The 21,028-nt window shown below is 50.0% G+C and overlaps 1 protein-coding gene across 10 annotated transcripts in view; it reads left to right on the forward strand.

Annotated features, from left to right (window-relative positions):
• The window catches only part of MED15 (mediator complex subunit 15), a 61,543-nt gene that overhangs the window by 29,994 nt on the left and 10,521 nt on the right, over window positions 1–21,028 (forward strand). For 7 of the 10 annotated variants that reach the window (XM_032654237.1, XM_032654238.1, XM_032654242.1 and 4 more), the window contains 5 exons: window positions 10,290–10,341; window positions 11,904–11,933; window positions 13,345–13,557; window positions 19,358–19,572; window positions 20,668–21,000. In XM_032654237.1, the coding sequence (XP_032510128.1) occupies window positions 10,290–10,341; window positions 11,904–11,933; window positions 13,345–13,557; window positions 19,358–19,572; window positions 20,668–21,000 (843 nt within the window). Of the gene's footprint in view, window positions 1–9,765; window positions 10,038–10,289; window positions 10,342–11,903; window positions 11,934–13,344; window positions 13,558–19,357; window positions 19,573–20,667; window positions 21,001–21,028 lie in introns of those variants that run through there. The other 3 variants (XM_032654243.1, XM_032654236.1, XM_032654244.1) reach the window with 2 other exon arrangements.

Consider the following 21,028-nt stretch of genomic DNA (forward strand, 5'->3'; position numbering starts at 1 on the left):
GTACTGAGGAGCTGAGAGAGTACAGACACCCCGCGTAGTCCTTGTGACTTTCTCCAATTCAGCTGTGAAGAACACGAGGTGTGGGGCAAATCAGCGGTAGCATGGGGAGCTAGCTTGCTTTCTTTCGATCTTATTTTTTAATTTAAACTGGGTAAGGAACCCACTGTCATTTGTTTTATTATTTAATTTTTGTATGTTTAAAATATTTTATAATGTATAAGGGTAAAATTTTAAAATACGTGAATCACAATACTTACCAAAGGTCCCATGTTGCTGAGAACACTGGCTCTGGAGCACCTGCTCTGGGAATTGATACATTTTTCAAGTATGAGGAAAAGTTTCTAACAGACTTTGTAGAAACTGACAAAATGATTCTAAGGAAACTCAAGGGACCCAGCATAGCCAAAACAATCTTGGAAAAGAACAAATGGTGCTGGGATATCTGCTGGCTTATCACATGTATGATATTGAGGTGGGACCCCAGTCTCATACCATATACCAGCATTAACTCAAAATGGATCAAAGACCTAAGAGCTAAAACTGTTAAGCTTTTATTTTTTATTTATTTTTGGCTGCATTGGGTCTTCATTGCTGTGCACAGGCTTTCTCTAGTTGCGGTGAGCTGGGGCTCCTCTTCGTTGAGGTGCGCGGGCTTCTCACTGCGGAGGTTTCTCATTGCAGAACATGGCCTCTAGGCACGTAGGCTCATAGTTGTGGCTCGCGGGCTCTAGAGCACAGGCTCAGTAGTTGTGGCGCACGGGCTTAGTTGCTCCACGGCATGTGGGATCTTCCTGTGGGACCAGGGCTTGAAGCTGTGTCCCCTGCTTTTACAGGCGGATTCTTAACCACAGGGAAGTTCTAAAACTAAAATTTTTAGAAGAAAATATAGGCATGAATCTTTGTGACCTCAGATTAGGCAATGGTTTCTTACATGTGACACCAAAAGCACAAGCAACAAAAGAAAACATAGATTAATTTGACTTCATCAAAATTAAACATTATTGTGCATCAAAGGATACCATCAAGAGAGTAAAATGACAGCCTATGGAATGGGAGAAAATATTTGCAAATCAAATATCTGATGATATCTGATGAGGGACTGGTATCAGATTATATAAAGAACTGCAACTCAACAACAACAACAAAAGAAACCAAACAACCTAATTCAAAAATGGGCAGGGCTTCCCTGGTGGCGCAGTGGTTGAGAGTCCGCCTGCGGAGGCAGGGGACGCAGGTTCGTGCCCCGGTCCGGGAAGATCCCACGTGCCGTGGAGCGGCTGGGCCCGTGAGCCATGGCCGCTGGGCCTGCGCGTCCGGAGCCTGTGCTCCGCAACGGGAGAGGCCACAACAGTGAGAGGCCCGCGTACCCCAAAAAAAAAAAAAAAAAAAAAAAAAAAAAAAAATGGGCAAAGAACTTGAACAGACATTTCTCCAGAGAAGATATATTGGGTTGGCTAAGAAAGTCCATTCGTTTTTTTTCCGTAAGATGGCTCTAGTAGCGCTTAGTTGTCTTTAACTTCCTTCAAAACAATTTTGTTAGATTGTATTGTGACAGCTGTCATATCAGTGTGCATTTAAAAAAAAATTAACAAAATTGGAGAATTTTTGTGTAGCCATTTTAATATTGAAGATGGAAGAAAAACAACATTTTAAAAAATTGTTTTACTATGCTTTATTACTTCAAGAAAGGTAAAAATGCAACTGAAATGCAACAAAAGATTTGTGCAGTGTATGGAGAAGGTGCTGTGACTGATCAAACGTGTCAAAAGTGGTTTGTGAAGTTTCGTGCTGGGGATTTCCTGCTGGACGATGCTCCACGGTCGGGTAGACCAGTTGAAGTTGATAGCGATCAAACTGAGACATTAATTGAGAGCAGTCAATGTTCTACCATGCAGGATATAGCTGACATACTCAAAATATCCAAATCAAGTGTTGAAAATCATTTGCATCAGCTTGGTTATGTTAATCGCTTTGATGTTTCGGTTCCACGTAAGTTAAGCAAAAAAAACCTTCTTGACCATATTTCCACATGTGAGTCTCCATTTAAATGTAGTGAAAACGGTTTTTTTGGTTTTTGGTGTTTTTTTTGTTTGTTTGGTTGGGTTTTTTTTTGGTGGTACGCATGCCTCTCACTGCTGTGGCCTCTCCCATTGCGGAGCACAGGCTCCAGATGCGCAGGCTCAGCGGCCATGGCTCACGGGCCCAGCCGCTCTGCGGCATGTGGGATCTTCCCGGACCGGGGCATGAACCCGTGTCGCCTGCATCGGCAGGCGGACTCTCAACCACTGCGCCACCAGGAAAGCCCAAACATTTTGTTTTTAAAACAAATTGCGTCGGGATGAAAAGTGGATACTGTACAATAATGTAGAATGGAAGAGATCAGTGGGGCAAGTGAAATGAACCACCACCAACCACACCAAAGGCTGGTCTTCATCCAAAGAAGGTGATGTTGTGTATATGGTGGGATTGGAAGGGAGTTCTCTATTATGAGCTACTTCTGGAAAACCAAACGATTAATTCCAACAAGTACTGCTCCCAATTAGACCAATTGAAAGCAGCACTCAATGAAAAGCGTCCAGAATTAGTCCACAGAAAACGCATAATCTTCCATCACGATAACGCCAGACCTCATGTTTCTTTGATGACCAGGCAAAAACTGTTACACCTTGGCTAGGAAGTTCTGATTCATCCACCATATTCACCAGACATTTGCACCTTTGGATTTACATTTATTTCAGTCTTTACAAAATTCTCTTAATGGAAAAAATGTCAATTCCCTGGAAGACTGTAAAAGACACCTAGAACAGTTCTTTGCTCAAAAAGATAAAAAGTTTTGAGGGACTTCCCTGGTGGTGCAGTGGTTAAGAATCCTCCTGCCAATGCAGGGGACATGGGTTTGATCTCTGGTCTGGGAAGACCCCACATGCCGCAGAGCAACTAAGTAAATGTGCCACAACTACTGAGCCTGCGCTCTAGAGCCCGCGTGCCAAACTGCTGAGCCTGCGTGCCACAACTACTGAAGCCTGCGCGCCCTAGAGCCTGCCCGCTGCAACTACTGAGCCCGCCTGCCGCAACTACTGAGGCCCATGTGCCTCGAGCCTGTGCTCCGCAACAAGAGAAGCCACCGCAATGAGAAGCCCGCTCAACAAAGAGTAACCCCCGCTTGCCGCAACTAGAGAAAACCCATGTGCAGCAATGAAGACCCAATGCAGCCAAAAACATTTTTTTTTTAAATAAAAAGTTTTGGGAAGGTGGAATTTTGAAGTTGCCTGAAAAATGGCAGAAGGTAGTGGAACAAAGTGGTGAATACATTGTTCAATAAAGTTCTTGGTGAAAGTAAAAAATGTGTCTTTATTTTTACTTAAAAACCAAAGGGCTTCCCTGGTGGCGCAGTGGTTGAGAGTCTGCCTGCCGATGCAGGGGACACGGGTTTGTGCCCCAGTCTGGGAAGATCCCACATGCCGCGGAGCGGCTAGGCCCGTGAGCCATGGCCGCTGAGCCTGTGCATCCAGAGCCTGTGCTCCACAACGGGAGAGGCCACAACAGTGAGAGGCCCGCATACTGCAAAAAAACCCCCAAAAAACCAAAGGAACTATTTTGGCCAGCCCAGTACAAATGGCCAAGAAGCACATGAAAGGATGCTCAGTATCACTAGTCCTTAGGGAAAGGCGAATCCAAACCACAGTGAGGTACAACGTCACACTCATGATGGCTATAATAAAAAAAGATGATAAGTATTGGTGAGGTATTGGCACATCATACGTTGCTGGAAGGAATGTATAGTGGAGCAGCCACTGTGGAAAACAGTGTGGTGATTCCTCAGAAATTAAACAGTTACCATATATGCACAGAACTTGTGCAGAAATACTCATAGCATCACTCATAATAGCCAGAAAGTTGGAACACCCAAATGTTTATCAGCTGATGAGTAAAGAAAATGTGGTGTGTCTGTATAATGGACTGTTATCTGGCCGTATAATGGACTGAAGTACTGATACATGGTACAACACAGATGAACCTTGAAAACATCACAATAAGTGTAGTGAAATAGTCACAAGGGAGCACGTATTGTATGATGCATTTGTATAAGATGCCCAGAATAGGCCAATCTATAGAGGCAGTGTATTAGTTTCCTGTAGCTGCTGGACAAATTCCCACAGACTTGGAGGCTACAGTCTCTGGACTCATGGCTTTGGCCTCTTGGCTCAAGGCTCTCCCCGGTGGTCATGTTTGCAGCCAGTAGTTTTACCAGCCTGTTTCCTGCCTGTTGACTTTGGGAGTCTGACACCCTTTTAAAATTTCATCCAGTCTCTCCCTTTTAGTCTAAACTGGCAGTGTTTCTGCTGGTATGACGCTTTAAACCGTGAATATGTGACATATTCATGCCATCAGACAGAAGGTTTCCCCACAGATGTTTCATCCCTGTAATTTCATCCCTATTCCTGGCATCTGTGAGACGACTGAGAGGATTCATCACATGCCTGATCTCTTTGGCACTAGCATAGTCTGTGCAACCACACCCTCAGCCTTCTCTCCAGAGCACACATTCCTACAGTGAATCTCCTAATTTTAGTGTTTCTTTGTAATCTGAATAGCCTGGGAATTTCCGAAACCAAGTCCAGTTTCCTTTATGCTTAACGGTTCTTCCCTCAGTTTCTTTCTTTACTCCCAATTTTACTGTAAGCAGCTAGAAGAAAGCAGGCCAGGACTTCTCTGGTGGCGCAGTGGTTAAGAATCCGCCTGCCAATGCAGGGGACACAGGTTCGAGCCCTGGTCCGGGAAAATCCCACATGCTGCGGAGCAACTAAGCCTGTGCGCCACAACTACTGAGCTTGTGCACCACAACTACTGAGCCCACATGCCACAGCTACTGAAGCCCGCGTGCTCTAGGGCCCGTGCTCTGCAAAAAAGAGAAGCCACTGCAATGAGAAGCCCGTGCACTGCAACAAAGAGTAGCCCCTGCTCGCCACAACTAGAGAAAGCTTGTGTGCAGCAACAAAGGCCCAACGCAGCCAAAAATAAATAATTTTTTTTAAAAAAAGAAGAAAGCAGGCCAGACCTTCCACACTTTGTTTGGAAGTCTACTCAGCCAAATATCCATGTTCATTGCTTACAAGGTCTGCCTTCCTCTCAACTAGGGTACGATTCAGCTAGACTTCTGGACACTGTATGACAGGGGTTCTCTGTGCTCTTGTTTCCAATCATACGTTCCTCTTTCCCCTGAGCCCTCACCAGAAACACTTTTAACATTCACCTTTTTCCCAGCATTCTGTTCCTGATGACATCTGTATTCTCTAAGATGACATGAGCTTTCTGACCAGCTCCTTTTCTTCCTTTGAGTCCTCAGTAACAGAGTGTTTACCATGCGTGTTCCCACCAACAGTATTCCCTGTGGCCTGGCTCCCTCTTGCCTGCCCCTTATTTCTTGTGAACCCTCTTGCCTGCCCCTTATTTCTTGTGAACCAGGTGTTCGATCAAAAGAGCACAGTATGCAGGGGTCTTGTTAGCAAGAAGGCATTGGAGGTGGTGCCTCATATTTGTATATATTGTATATATTTCTGGGTGTCTTGATTTTCCCACAAGGCCACAGTTGATCAGGAGTTGGGAGAGTGACAGTCTGACTCTTTTATGAAGTTTCCCATCCACTTGTCAGCTGATGATTCCATCATTTAACTGGGCGTTGCAAACTGGTACTTGTCCAGAATTCTGGCTTTTCTTCCACATTTATTAGATGGAATTGTCTTGCCAGGAAAGGTTTTCTTTCATCCACCAGTGCTACTTGGTTGCTTGAAACACAGCCTGTTCGGGACCGTCAGGAGTACTGACTGTCTTGTGGAATTGCTGCCCTTGGTACCCAGGGGCAAGTGCCGGGGCCTGGGGGTGGGGTGAGGCTGCTTCTCTTCCTGTGAGTGGTGTTGTGAGCATGGCTCTGCATCAAGCGAGTTTCAGGCCTTGCAGCCGTTCATTTTGATGTGTCCCCATTGGCTGCTCACAGGCACATTCCTGACCCCTTGGGGCCCCTGTCACAACCCCTTAGTCTTTTGTAGCTTGCTTGCATCTTGGCCCAGAATCAGCTGTTGCTCTAAGGAGCCCTGGTTCCTTTTCAAGGGTGAAATGGTACTTGAGGCTTGCAGTGTGGGCATGGGGCTGCTCACGGCTTTCTGTTCTTTTTTGTGAACAGAGCTAAGGAGTCATATGGTTTTGAAACAACAACCTCAAAACCCCATAATTTCACATTGATATTTCCAATTACAGGGTTTTACTTTTATTTTAAACATGTATCTGCTCTCTTTTGTGAATATCTTGTCTTCTAATGTCATTGGCATAATTACTCTAAAATAGTTTCAGAATAAACAGACCAATATTAGCACTAATATTAGTAGCAAATAACAAAATGTGGAATGAAGTTCAAGATTTCTTTACAGCTCTGTGTGTACTTAAAATGTACCCCTTCCCCTAAGGACATATGGTTTTTTTGTTTTGTTTGCTTTTTGTTTTTTAAAATGATCAATCAAAAGAACTCTTTTCCCTATGATTCTGACACCAACTTGATATCAGCTCATATGTTTGGTTGGTTTTGCATTTTTAGGAATTGTACTTTTTTTTTTTTTTTTTTTTTTGGCTGTGTTGGGTCTTTGTTGCTGCACGCGGGCTTTCTCTAGTTGTGGTGAGCCGGGGCTACTCTTCGTTGCGGCGCGCGGGCTTCTCATTGCGGTGGCTTCTCATTGCGGTGGCTTCTCATTGCGGAGCATGGGCTCTAGGCACACAGGCTTCAGTAGTTGAGGCTTGCGGGCTCTAGAGTACAGGCTCAGTTGTTGTGGCATGGGCTTAGTTGCTCCGCGGCATGTGGGATCATCCCAGACCAGGGCTCGAACCCGTGTTCCCTGCATTGGCAGGCGGATTCTTAACCACTCTACCACCAGGGAAGTCCTTGTACTTTTTTCTTTTGATTTGGCTTTGTCTTCAATTTGGTAAAAGATTACATACTTCCAATGTGAAAGCTGTATAACAAGGTGGGAAGTTTCATTTCCAGGCCACTTCCTGATACCTCTGGGGATTTAATTGTTGATCTGCAGCATTTCTTTTTGCAGGTATAAAGCAAATATACATGTTCAGATTCCCCGAATCTTATACAAAAGGTATAACAGTGTAGCATCTAGTGTGTGGCCTGTGGCATCTTACCTGGAGCTTGTGTGTCCATCCTGTTGCTCCCTCCACATCCATGAGGGGATTCGTCCTCCACCTTTGCTGTCAGGCCCTCATGCAAGACTTGTACAGGTTAGACAAAGTGTATAAACTGCAGGAAGCTTTTTTTCCCACATTTCTGTCTTCTCACCTGCAAACCAGCCCGCTAGTAGTACCTGCCTCATTGGGCAGTTGGAAGAATTGAGTGTGTTAATTATCTGTAAAGCATTCAGAGCTGTGCCTGGCCCGGAGTCAGTGCGGCGTGTGAGCTGTCACTGCTGTGCTCTGGCCGTACCCAGCCTGGATGCTTGTATTTTTGCTGTCAGGAGGGGGAGATGATAAAGGTGGAGTGAAGATAAGGGAGGGACACGCTCCTCGGCCCATTTCTGGGACTGTCCTGGAGTGGGGGTGCCTTGGAGCAGAAGAGGGGTCATAACCTCTCTGTCTGCATGGAGGCTGGGAACTCTCACGCCCAGGGAAGCCAATCTAGACATAGAGTAAGGCAGCTGCCCTGGGGAGTCAGAGGAGGATCAAATCAGCAGGCCTGAAGCACTCTACCCTTAACGTGCTGGGTGATGTATTTACCCACAGGAGCGCCCCTTGGTGACAGTGTGACTGACCACTCCCTGTGCCCGCTTCTCCTGTCAGGTGGTTGCTGCCCCCCTCTGTCCCCTTCAGGCCTCCTCATGCTGGTCTGGTCCCCAGAGCCTCTGCTGCACTGGGCTGTGGGCAGCCTCAGTGGGCGCAGGCCATGGATGCCTTGTGCCCACCTGGCTCCAAGCACTCGGTCCTGGTTCTGTGCCAAGGGCTTTGGGGACATGCTCCTGAGCCCCATTTAGTGTATCTTGTGTCGGAGTAAAATATCTGGTTGCTGGTTTTGTTTTGTTTTGTTTTATAACTGAAGTATAGTTGATTTACAATGTTGTGTTTTTTCCTTACGGCAAAGTGATTCAGTTATACATATGTATATTTTCTATTATGGTTTATCACAGGATATTGAACATAGATCCCTGTGCTATACCTTGTTGTTTATCCATTCTGTATATAATAGTTTGCATCTGCTAACCCCAAACTCCCGGTCCATCCCTCCCCTAGCACCCCCCACCCCCGGCAACCACAACTCTGTTCTCTATGTCCATGAGTCTGTTTCTATTTCATAGATAAGTTCATTTATCATATTTTAGATTCCCCATATAAGTAATACCATATGGTATTTGTCTGACTTACTTCGCTTAGTATAACAATCTCTGGGTCCATCCATGTTGCTGCAAATGGCATTATTTCATTCTTTTTTATGACTGAGTAATATTCCATTGTATATATACATACTACATCCTCTTTATCCATTCATCTGTCAGTGGACACTTAGGTGCTTCCATGTCTTGGCTATTGTAAATAGTGCTGATGTGAACATAGGGGTGCACATATATTTTTGAATTAGAGTTTTCTCCGGATATATGCCCAAGAGTGGGATTGCAGGATCATATGGTAATTCTATTTTTAGTTTTTTGAGGAACCTCCATACTGTTTGCCATAGTGGCTGCATCAGTTTACATTCCCACTAACAGTGTTGGAGAGTTCCCTTTTCTCCAAACTCCAGCATTTGTTGTTTGTGGACTTTTTAATGATCTGGTTCCTTTTTAAACCTGCTTCCTCTTGCTTCACCTTTTATGGAAGTAGAAAAAGCTCAACAAATTCTTTTAAGATTTCTCCAACCCAAAAGATGGCCAAGGCCTTACTGAGACGTCAGCTCTTGACCTGGCAAGCTCCCCGTCCTTGGCCACCTCATTTCGGAGCTTCCTTTAGCCCCCACTTTCCTTGTGCCCCACTCACCACCCTGTTGTCCTTCAAGGACCAGCCTGGTCAGGTGATCGGTGGGATCCTTTTCCTCCCAGAAATTTGTGGGGGGCATTGGGAGGGGGAGTGTTGAACACATCTCCCATGTGTCCTGTCCTTTGGTACCTGCCCCGTGGCCTCCCTGGGCCTTTCCCCCATGTTTTCCTCTGCTGATTCCATGGCTGAGAAAACAGTGGTGGGTGAAGTTTGAGATCAATGAGGGCTGATGGGGGTTACAAAGTGTGCTTATGTTGTTAACATTCGTCTGAGGCCCCCTTTATGTGTTTCCCTTGGAGGTGTTCTCGTGACGGCAGGTTCACTGTCTGTCCCAGGCTCACGGGTTGTCCCCTGTGGTGGGTCCTGGGCTGCGGGGGTCGTCTCCTCTGGCTGCTGTTGAGTGGACTCAGTGTCATGGTGACTTAGGCGGGGGTCAAGTGAGCAGGCGGGGTGAAAGCTCTGCCCTTTCTGCCTGCCTTGCCAGAAAGATGGTCCAGCTTCTCTGAAATAAGATTTTAGTTACGAACATCCCTTCTTTGACCCCAAGACAAACTCACAGTAGTGATTTCCCTGGAACCCCTGGAGTGAGTGTCCTTGGTTACAAAGAGGACAAATGGTGGAAGGCAGGCCCTGCTGGGAGGTTCCAGAAACACAGCGAGAACCAAGAGGGCCCTGGGCAGTGGCCTTCACCTGCTTCCTTGAGCGGCACTGTGCCCTCTCCCTGGGCCGTGCAGTGAATTCAGATCAGTGGGAGCTGGGGAAAGCACAGCCAGGGCGCCCAGCCAGATTTGCATGCAAATATGACGTCAGCAGTGGAAAAGCAACAGGCCGGTGTGAAAAGCGAAAGTACTTTGGTACAAATGGAGCAAAGACAAAAGCGGCCCTCCTGTGTCTACTTCTGAGATGCCCTGTGACCCCGGGCCAGCCCCTCTGCAGAAAGACGGGTGCCTGAGCCCCCCCCCCGTGACCCTCGCCAGGGTTTACAGCAGGGCGGGGGAGCAGCATCTTCTAGTGTCTTGGTACCTTCTTGGTTTTCTGTTTCTTTGTGCCTTTTGTTGTTCTGTGGTAGCCGAGCTCTGCCGGCCTTTCCCAGAGGGATGGATTCCAGAGGAGGCCGAGCCAAGCCAGACGAAGACAGACAGGGACAGACAGACGGGGATGGCTGCCATCCCTGCCTTCAGGAGGAACGCAGCAGGGCCAGGGCGGGAAGGGGTGTCACTCGGCCTCACTTCTGCGTCTGGGATTAAACTGCTTCCTGTTTTTGCTTTTAGGATGAATACCTTTCTCTCGTGGCCAGGCTCATTATCCATTTTCGAGACATCCGTAAGTAAAACATCACATCTCTGGGTGGTTGTGGTCGCCGTGAGAGCCTGGCCAGTCGCGGCCCCAGTGCCTGAGGCAGGATGTCTGTGGACAGCGCCTGCTTTCTGGGAAGTTCTTCATGGCTTCGCATTTGATTCCATGTTTCCCATCCTCCCAGAGCCTCAGCCTGAAACGTGCTGATTGTGGCCTAATGGAGATGTTAGTGTCCAAGTGGTCTGGGCTGGACTGCTCTTTTTGCTTGTCTGCTTAATCTCCCTTTTTGAAGGACTGCTGCTTTGATCTCTAGGCAGTTCCTGAATAAGCAAAGTCCACCCTGGAATAGACACTTCCTTCCCTGATGCCTGGTTTTTTTGACCCATGGAGGCTGGACCTGTGTTCCCGTCAGGCTGGAAGCTTCTGGGGCCAGCTTTCTCAGCGCCACCCTGCACTCCCTGCCCTGGTGAGGGCCCAGCCTCACAGCATCCCAGTTCCTCTTCTCCAGGGCCGCTCAGGGCCGCTGGCCACTGCGTGGTGGGGGTGGGGCGTGGTTACAGCCACAGCGCCTCCTGCCGGCCTGCAGTGGTGTGACCACAGGAGGCAGGTTCCTCCCACGCAGCCTGTCCATGGGGTGGCTGCTCCCTGTGGCTGTTGAGACAGCTGTGGCGTCAGCGTCACTCATCTCAGAGGGAGACATTGGGGACCCCAGAGTCCTTGCAGGGCCATTGCTTCTTTCCACACTAACTTTTTACCAGACTGGCTAGCAAGATGAACCTCACTTGATTTCACTTTCTTTGCTGTGTTTGGGAAGGGCCCATGGTGTTTGGAACAAGAGGAGCAGCCACTAGAAGCCTGGGGCATGAGCAGCCTGGCCACGACCCCGTCTGTACTGGCAAGGGCTCGGCCTTTCGGGCTGGCTGGCCCATTTGGGAGCTGGCCCTGGCACGGCAGTGCACAAAGCCCTTTGGCGGGGGCGCCCACAACTGCCTCACCCCCGGCAGAGGGTGGAACTGTTGTGGCAGTTCCCCGCCTGTCCTGGGGCTGGCTGGATCCGGCTTCTAACCAGCCTTGGACAGACTCAGCTTCCTCATCCAGAAAATGGGGATGCTGCCTCCCTAACCAGAGTGGGCTGAAAATGGAGGTGTTGTGGGCCCAACATAGATCCCTGAAGCGCTCTTGTTTGTGGCTTGGGGCCTGTGCTAAGAGCCCCGGCCTGGGAAGGAGGGAACTAGAGGAGACCCAGCACCAGCCTCCACCTGGGGGCTGTTCTCCAGGGCCCAGGTTGACCGTGGGGTGGTTCTGCACCCTCTCGCTCCTGGCCTCCTTGTGTGTCAGTGCTGCCAGGGGTGGGACACATACATGTATTCACACATGTTCACACACACACACACACACACACACACACACACATACTCTGAAACTCTGAGGTATGTTTTGTCTAGTTTCTAGGCAGGGTCAGTTCAGTGTTAGCAAATGACCTCTGGGCGAATGCCTTCAGCACTGACTTAGCGTGGAAATATATGGTTACGGAAAAACTTTGTTTACTTTGGTTTCTTTTTTTTTTTTTTTTTTTCTTTTATATATAGATAACAAGAAATCACAAGCTTCTGTCAGTGGTAAGAGTTTCTCCTTTTGGAATTAAAGTTTTTCCCAACCTTGGCTACAGAGTAGCAGGAATGGGATGGTGGGTGTTGCGTGTGCCTGGGGTTAAGCTGTTACTGGAGGAGGAAGTTCCCGGAGAGACAACCTCGGGTTCCTGAGAACTGCCAGCTCCTGGCCCACCAGGCACCCTCCTCCTGGTGACCGTGGAGTTGGACGATACCACCCCATCCCATTCCTCCCGCAAAAAAAATGATGAAAACTCACACGATTATTGAATATTATCTAAAATTTTGAGCTCTCTGGGAGAGAACTAGTATGGTATAATGCTATGCTCAGCATAATAATCTGTAGTAGCATTTAGAGAATAACTATGAATTCACTTTCTTAAGTTACAAAGTTTCTTTGTAAGTTAAGAATTGTCATTCTTTTTTATTTTTTAATTTCAAGGTTTTATCTCATGGGAACCCTGTTGATTTAGCCTAGGTCTCGCTGAGTGAGCTGCCAGTGAAGGGGTTTAGCAGATCCCAGTGGCCAACTAAACTCTGACTGCCGGGCAGGGAGCCACCCTGGCGGGCTGTTTGTCTTACTGTCGGTGGCACATGCCGCATGCCCAGGCTTGCCTTGGCCGAGCTGGCTGCACCTGCCTGGGGTCTCTTGGCTTGTGCAGCAATTGTTGGCCAGCCAGGGCTAGGGGGTGGTGGTGGGGGTGGGTATCAAGAGTGCTTGGCCAGGAGAATGTGTGTGTTCACTCGGTTCTGTGTCAGGGTGAGCCGGCCAGGCCACACCTGCCTGCAGGTGGCTCTTTGCTGTTATAACAAGAGCCTCTGGCTCCTGCCCCAGGCCCTGGCATTACTCAGTTGGCGAGCATCTGCGGACCCCTCCCACACACCCTTGTTCTCAGGGGTCTTTCCTGAGAACTGCTCCTCAGTGGGGTCCTGCCCAGACTTAGCAGAGATGGGCTTCTGGTGCACAAGGGGACTTGTAACCTCCCTGGGACATCTACTCCTGCCCCCTCTTCTCTAGCCCCAGGCTCGGCTTACTGTGAAGAGCCCTTGACCCTTGTTTTCTCTGGATTCCCAGCTGTGTCTCACCCAGCAGGAGGGGCCTATGGCCAGGATGGGTGGGGCCACCGCCTGCCACCGAGGGCTTGCTTGTCCCTTGGAGTCTGTCAGGACCTGGCATAGGCTAGGCTAGGGTGTGGGCTGTGCTCCCTGACCAGGAGGTGTCCCAGCCCCTGGGGTGTGGTATGCAGCTGGGCCGGGGCTTGGGGGACTCCCGGGACTCCGGCCGCTCACCATTTGGGACACTGAGGGTGTCGAGCCTGGAGGTGGGAGGAAGCGTGTGCCCGGGAAGGCCTTATGGCCCACGGAGCCTGGCCCGGTTTGGCGGACACTGCCCTGAGACGCTGCACCCTGTGCCCCGCAGACCCTATGAATGCGCTGCAGAGCCTGACTGGCGGGCCCGCCGCGGGAGCAGCCGGCATTGGCCTACCTGCTCGGGGCCCCGGCCAGCCCCTGGGCGGGATGGGCGGCCTGGGGGCCATGGGGCAGCCGATGCCACTCTCGGGGCAGCCACCTCCTGGCACCTCGGGGATGGCCCCCCATGGCATGGCCGTCGTGTCCACGGCCGCTCCGCAGAGTGAGTACCACGCCTCTCAGAGAACCTGCTGCGCTCTCCACAGGCGGCGCGTTCTCTTCCCAGCTGGGGGTGGGGGTGGTGAGGGGGCGAGAGGAGCTGGGGAAGCTCCAGCCTGCTTTGCCTCCCAGAGGGCGAGGGACACCGAGGCCCTCTTGCCCAGGCTGAGGGAGGACTTGGAGGAGGATGGGGTGGCCTGGGACTCCATCCAAGGGGCTGTGCTTTGTAGTCAAGATAGAAACAGTTCCGTCTCAGGGTGTCCTCAGCCGCGAAGCCCCATCTGTCCCTTCCAGTGTTGCCCTGGCCCCAGGCCGCCCAGGCTGTGGCTCGCATCCTGATTCCCCTCCCGAAGGAGGCGCCTGACCCTCCGCACAACTGCTCGGGCCAGGAGCAGGGTTGCAGCGCCGGCTGCCTCTGTCCCAGGACCCTCTTTTTTAAAAAAAATATTTATTTATTTTTGGGTGTGTTGGGTCTTCGTTGCTGTGCACAGGCTTTCTCTAGTTGCGGCGAGCGGGGGCTACTCTTTGTTGTGGTGTGCGGGCTTCTCACTGCGGTGGCTTCTCTTGTTGCGGAGCACGGGCTCTAGGCGCGTGGGCTTTAGTAGTTGTGGCACGCGGACTCAGCGGTTGTGGCTCGCGGGCTCTAGATCGCAGGCTCAGTACTTGTGGCGCATGGGCCTAGTTGCTCCGCGGCATGTGGGATCTTCCCAGACCGGGGCTCAAACCCATGTCCCCTGCATTGGCAGGCGGATTCCTAACCACTGCATCACCAGGGAAGTCCCCCAGGACACTCTTGATGGACATTTATGCTTGTAGACTTTTATCTAATACTGCTAAGTGCTTCAGTACTTTTTTCCTCTTATGTAACTTTTTATTTTTGAAAATATGAAGAGTCACAGGAAGTTGCAGAATAGCACAGAGCTCCCATGTGCCCTTCCCCCAGCTTCCCCAATGAAAACATCCTAATACATCACCAAAACCACGACAGTGCTGTCAACTCAGGCAGACTTTATTCACGTGACCAGTCTTTGCATGCACTCTTGCGCATGCGCGTGCATGTGTGTGGTTCTGTGAGGTCTTATCACATATGGAATGGAGTTAGCACATGGAACCGTCACCACCAACAGGCTGTCCTGGTGCCTCCTAATAATCACACCCTCCCTCCAACCCAAAGCCCGGCAGCTGCTGATCTGTTCTCCGCCTTGGTAATTGTGTCATTTTGCGAATGTTACATAAATAGAATCATGCAATATTTGACTTGTTGAGACTGGCTTTTTTTCACTCTGCCTGACGCCCTTGGGAGCCTCTAGGTGGTGTTGGTAATTCCTTCCTGTTCGCTGCTGAGTAATATTCCCTGGACTGGCTGGGCCACGCACAGTTCACTTATCTGCTCACCCTTGAAGGACATATGGGTTGTTTCAGTTTGGGCTGTTAAACTAAAGCTGCTGTGAATGCTTGTGTACATGTTGTGGTGTTCCCATGTATTCTGTCTCGCGTCCCTCTCAGGAACCCTGTGACGAGGGCAGCCGCGGCCTTGAGCACCCTGTTCTTTGTTGGGTTCTCTGTGTCCGGGTCACCTTGCCCTTCTCAGAGGCCACATGCATCCTCAGTCCCACCCACTCCTGCACTGGCACCTTCTGCCCCCAGACACCCCCTTCCTCCCAGAGCTTCATTTCTCTTCCTTACTGATGTCTTGCCGTCTGACGCTTGGCTCAGTGGTTGGTTCTTCATCTCGAGCTCCCAGGTCCCCTCTTGTCAGCACACCTGTGTCTCTCTCTCTCTCTCTCTCTCTCTCTCTCACACACACACACACACACACACAGAGGCAGGGCGGCTTTCAGAAGGATGCTCCTTTTCATATTATACTCGGGTGTGCTGGTTGAATTTCTTTTTTATCACAAACTTAGATTTTATAATAAAAAATAGTTTTAAGCTGTATGAGTTTAGAATGTTTTGCAGTCTGACTGCTGAGACTGTCAGTTCAGCAGTGAAGCTTTGGTGGGCTGTCTTGCACCCTCCCTAGTCCAACCTTGGCCCACATCCTGTCTTCAGCTTCCGAGGGGCTTGGTCTCCTGTGTGGCACCAGTGGAAGTTAAAGTGGTCTCTACTCTCATGTCCTGCTGCTGCCTCTACAGAGACCCACCCTCCCTGCCTGTGACCTCTAGTGGCCTGGTCTACCTGAAATAAGTGTAGTGCTTGATGGGTAGTTGCTACCCTTTTCTGACACCTCCAAACGCCACTGTGTGATGAAGGCTGCTTCGGACCTTAGTTCCACGCCCCCAGAGTGTAGGTCCTGGGTCAGAGGACTCGCAAAGGGCAGCCCAGAGCCTGCTGTGCATCTCCAGGTGACCTGGATTAGTCACAGGAAACACACACTGCTGACTGTGGATAAGGCTGGGGCTGAGGTACAGGATACTTTTAAACTCTATACTTTTTTGTTTCCTTGATGAATTTTATATCATGTGCATGTAGAACCTACTTTAAAAATAAGCCGTATTTCTGGCTGTTGCTGAGGAGCCCTCTCTCCTTCTGTGTAGACTGTGTTTTGGATTGTTGGGCTGGCAGAAGGTAGGGGCAGCTCTTTGCCCTGCTATGCCTTGGCACGCTGCAAGGTGGGGGAAAGCAATCCTGGGATCCCTCCGTCCAGGATTTGTGCCAGGGCCCTTGGCATCCCCCAACTCCGCCAGAGCCCGGGGCAGATTGGAGGAGGGTGCTCCCAGTTTAGGCCTGTGAGAATTGCAGATCAGGGTCAGTCATTGAGCACACAAAATCAGCAGGCATGGAAGGAAGCAGACACACCTCAAGGAGGAGCAGAAACAATCACCAGATGTGGGGACGCCCTGGGACATAGCCATTGTTAGATATGGCCTTGGGGTGCTTAAAAAAATAAAGGTTGGACTTCCAAATGAACGAACACTGTGATACTGTATCAGGAGTGACCAAATAGATTTGAAAAGAAACGAAGTAGACTTGTAGAGACGAGAAGTAAAGTCATTGAAAGAGGAAAGTGTGGATGAATAAACAGATAGATACAGCTGAAGAAAGAGTTTGAACTAGAAGCTACATTTGAAGACGTTACCTAGAACGTAGCCTAGAGAAGAGGCCTCAGGAACAGGAGGGTGAGAAACGTGGAGCATGAAATCAGGAAGTCTGACGGGCATCTAAGTGCAGATGGAAGCACAGAAGGTGTGAGGAGATGATGGCCGATGAAAAGCCCAGTGGACCACGCAGGTTAAATAAGGCATCCATGCCCCAACCTGTTGTGAAACAGCAGGACACCAAAGGCCAGAAGACTATCTCAGAAACAGCCATTTCTGTCAAGGAGCGAGAAGCAGACTCAGCAGACTCAGTGATGGAGTCAAGAAGACAGTAGAGGTTGTTAGAGCCCTGAGCACAGAGCTGCCAACAAAGCCGAGGGGACCTTCACTAAAAGTTTTTAAGGGCATACTTTTTTTTCCCCTCACCATTTCCTCTTACCTCTCAGACCATCCTTCCCAAGATGCCAGGTGTAAATGGAAGAAGAAACATTTTCCATATAAGGGCATAAACACGCACAAATCTAAGGTAGTGATTCTAAGCGATTTTGCACCCTGGTGAGTGTTTGGCAATATGTGGAGACAGTTTGGCTGTTACAGCTGGTGGCGGGGGTGGGGGGATGCTGCTGCTGGCATCCAGTGGGCAGATGCCAAAGATGCTGCTGAGCATCTTCCGTGTACAGGGCAGCCCCCACAGCATGGTGTTATCTGGCCCAAGATGTCAGGAGGGGCAAGGCTGGGAATCCTTGGTGTAAACAAAAATTACCTCTGTAAAATAATCCTTAGAGCTACCCTCTACAGGTTCTGAGCACTGTTTTGGGTCTATAGTAGATTATTTAATTCTGAGTCCAATGTAGGGGTATGTAGTATAGCTGAGGAAACTGAGACAGAGCAGTGACAGAGTTGGGATTTGAGTCCAGGTGTCTGGGTCCGAGGCTGTACCCCTGGCCTTTATTCTATCCTGCCTCTTAATATAAGTCTGCTGTGTGGGCATAAGAAGATAAACAGGGACCATACCAAATGGAGTCAGGAAGGGCAAATATCAAGGATATCAGGTCTATCGTGTGCATGTAAAACCTACTTTAAAAAAATGTTTAGAGAGGATTCTAAGGTCCTCATATTTGGGAAAGAGGTTTAAATGTGGATAAACTTTATACTTTGTTAAATTAAATATGCATGATAAAATTGTAAAAGTCGTTGCTAAAACAGTAGAAATAGTTTGTAAATTCCAAATCCATAAGAGAAAATGGAATGAGACAGAAACAACAAACAAAAATCCAAACGAACAAAAATCAACCCAGTCCTCCAACAAAATAGAATTCAGAAGAGGAGAAAAAAAATGTCCATTATACCTCAATAAAGCTCAAAAAAAAGAGGAAACTTAGAAGGGGAAAGACAAATACAAATAAGTTGAAAACTGTAAGTAATCACAGTAAAAGTGAAGGGATAGGCTTTCCTGCTGAGACTGAATGGAAACGTAAGGAGAGGGTACAGCTCTTTAATCCTTACAGGAAACACCTGAAATAGAAGATGCAAAAAAACTTGAAAATAAAAGTTGTGTTGGGCAATTTCCCCTCCCAGTTACTGATAGTTAACCAGACAAAAATAATGAATTTAGAGAGGAGTTGAAGGATGTAGTGAGCAGCTTCGTCTAAGCCTGTGGGTGGGAAATGTGCTCACAATGGGTCCTGCATGGATGTACTCCCCACCCTGACGCTCTTCAGAAATTGTGCTGAAGGAGAGAGCCAGTCCTTCTGTGTGGCTTAAAAATGGCAGAGTCATTAGAAATGGAGGTCACCTTAGTAGCTGGTGAGGCATGGCACCACAAGGGCTCCTGTGGTGTTGGAACTGTGCCAGGTCTTGACCTCCATGGTGGCTGAATCTTGCCAGGTGAGAAAATTGTATAGAATTTAAACTACACACTCAGGCAAATGGGCACACATTCTGATTGTGTTATGGCGTTATACAAAGTGCTGCTATTGGGGAAAACTGGGCAAAGTGTACAAAGTGTCTCTGTGTTCCTCCTTTTCATCTTTATTGAAATATAGTTCATGTACCCATATTCACCCGCTTGAAGTGTACTGTGCAGGGGTGGTCAGTGCACTCACGGCATCAATTTTAAAACATTTTCATCACCCAGAGACTGGATCACTGAAAATCTTGTGAATGATTGTTTTTTTTAATTTATTTGTTTTTAATTTTTTGGCCGCGCTGCGTGGCTGATGGCATCTTATTTCCCCGAGCCCGGATTGAACCCATGCCCCCTGCAGTGGAAGCATGGAGTCTTAACCACTGGACCACCAGGGAAGTTCCTGAATGATTGTTTGTATCAGCATTATTTATAACTACCAAAAAGTGGAAACAACCCAGATGTCCATCAGCTGATGGACAACACAAAATGTGGGAAATCCATATAGTGGAGTATTATTCGGCAACAAAAAGAAAGGGAATACTGATCCGTGCCACAGTGTGGGTGAACCTTGTAAACGGGATGCTGAGGGGAAGGAGCCAGTCACAAAAGATCCCAGTTGTGAGATTCTGTTGATACGAAGAGTCCAGAGCAGGTGGTTCCATCGAGACGGGAAGCAGATCACTAGTTGCTGGGTCCCAGGCCTCTTGGCTGGCCTGTTCTTTCCTGTTCATTACTACTGTGATTCACTCTATAGTAAGTTCCGTCCTGTCATCGTCACCCCTGTCCCTCCCGCACTGGCGGGGGCGGCGCCTTCCCCGCTGCACCCAGTGCGAGTTCCCCGACCCGTCTGTCTCCAGCCCAGCTGCAGCTCCAGCAGGTGGCGCTGCAGCAGCAGCAGCAGCAGTTCCAGGCACAGCAGCAGGCGGCGCTGCAGCAGCAGCAGCAGCAGCAGTTCCAGGTGCAGCAGAGTGCCATGCAGCAGCAGTTTCAGGCCGTGGTGCAGCAGCAGCAGCTCCAGCAGCAGCAGCAGCAGCAGCATCTGATCAAGTTGCATCATCAGAACCAGCAGCAGGTACTAGACGCCATCGTTCTGGACCCTGGCCTTCTCCAGGGCCCTGGAGCCTGGGACGAGAATGAGTGGGCCTACTGTGTGCCGGGGGATGGATCAGGTGGCTCCTAGTGCAGGCAGTTCATGTGAGAGTCTGCCCAGGCCAGAGTGAGGCTACCCTCCGCTCGTAGCACAGCCTGGACCACCCCGTGGGTGTGTGTCCTCTGAGCACACACAGGCCTCCTGACCTGTCCCTGAGTGTTCCAGTGTCTGGACGCGGCACTAATCGAGCCCTGCCTAGTGTCCTGCAGGGGTGGCCATGTCACATTAGGAACCCTGCTTACAAGAAAACCTTTTCTCACGCACATGCTCTGCAGTCAACGCCCTGATGGGTTAAGTGTCTTTGTCAGGCCTGTTGTGGGTTAAGGGAGGGAAGCCCTGAAGGACCCCCTGCTCTTTCCCACCTGCTCCAGGCCTTGGCTTATGCCTGCTTTTCCCGAGGCCCCTCCTGGATCTTGGAAGCCCCTCTCCCAGGGCTGACAGTGAATCTTCAGTCCCGCTTTTTTTTTTTTTTTTTTTTTTTTTTGCGGTACGCGGGCCTCACTGTTGTGGCCTCTCCCGTTGCGGAGCACAGGCTCCGGACACGCAGGCTCAGCGGCCGTGGCTCACGGGCCCAGCCACTCCGCGGCATGTGGGATCTTCCCGGACCGGGACACGAACCCATGTCCCCTGCTTTGGCAGGCAAACTCAACCGCTGCGCCACCATGAAAGCCCCAGCCCCACTTTTCCTCCTCATCCTGAGCCTGGTCCTGTGACCACTCTAGGGACCAAACAGGCATCCCTGGAGAGGCTTTGGAGATCTGCGGTCAGCTGAACCTTGCCCGGCTTCTCTGGGTCTGCGCCTATATGTGACGCCTTACCAAGCCCTCCAGACCCTTCCCTGGACCCTTCTTTTGTCCTCTCAGGCCTAGAGATGGGCCAGCATCTGGTGGCCAGGGCACAGGTGCACGCTTGGTGCCCTCGGTGTCCCTCTGCCTCCCGGGAGAGCATCCTGGGCAGACTTCCCAACACAGGATTCCAAGGCTGGAGAGGTGATGGGTGCTGCTTGTTCCACCCCAGATGCAGCAGCAGCAGCAGCAACAACTACAACGGATGGCACAGCTGCAGCTGCAGCAACAGCAGCAGCAGCAGCAGCAGCAGGCTTTGCAGGCCCAGCCGCCAATACAGCAGCCCCCAATGCAGCAGCCACAGCCTCCCCCCTCACAGGCCCTGCCCCAGCAGCTGCAGCAGCTGCATCACCCGCAGCACCACCAGCCACCACCGCAGCCCCAGCCGCCGGTGGCCCAGAACCAGCCATCGCAGCTCCCGCCTCAGTCACAGACACAGCCTTTGGTGTCGCAGGCTCCGGCCCTCCCTGGACAGATGCTGTATGCCCAGCCGCAGCTGAAACTCGTGAGTACTCAGGGCTCGCACAGCCGGG

This window comes from Phocoena sinus, chromosome 14, assembly GCF_008692025.1.
Source record: "Phocoena sinus isolate mPhoSin1 chromosome 14, mPhoSin1.pri, whole genome shotgun sequence".
Classification (NCBI taxonomy): Eukaryota; Metazoa; Chordata; class Mammalia; order Artiodactyla; family Phocoenidae; genus Phocoena; species Phocoena sinus.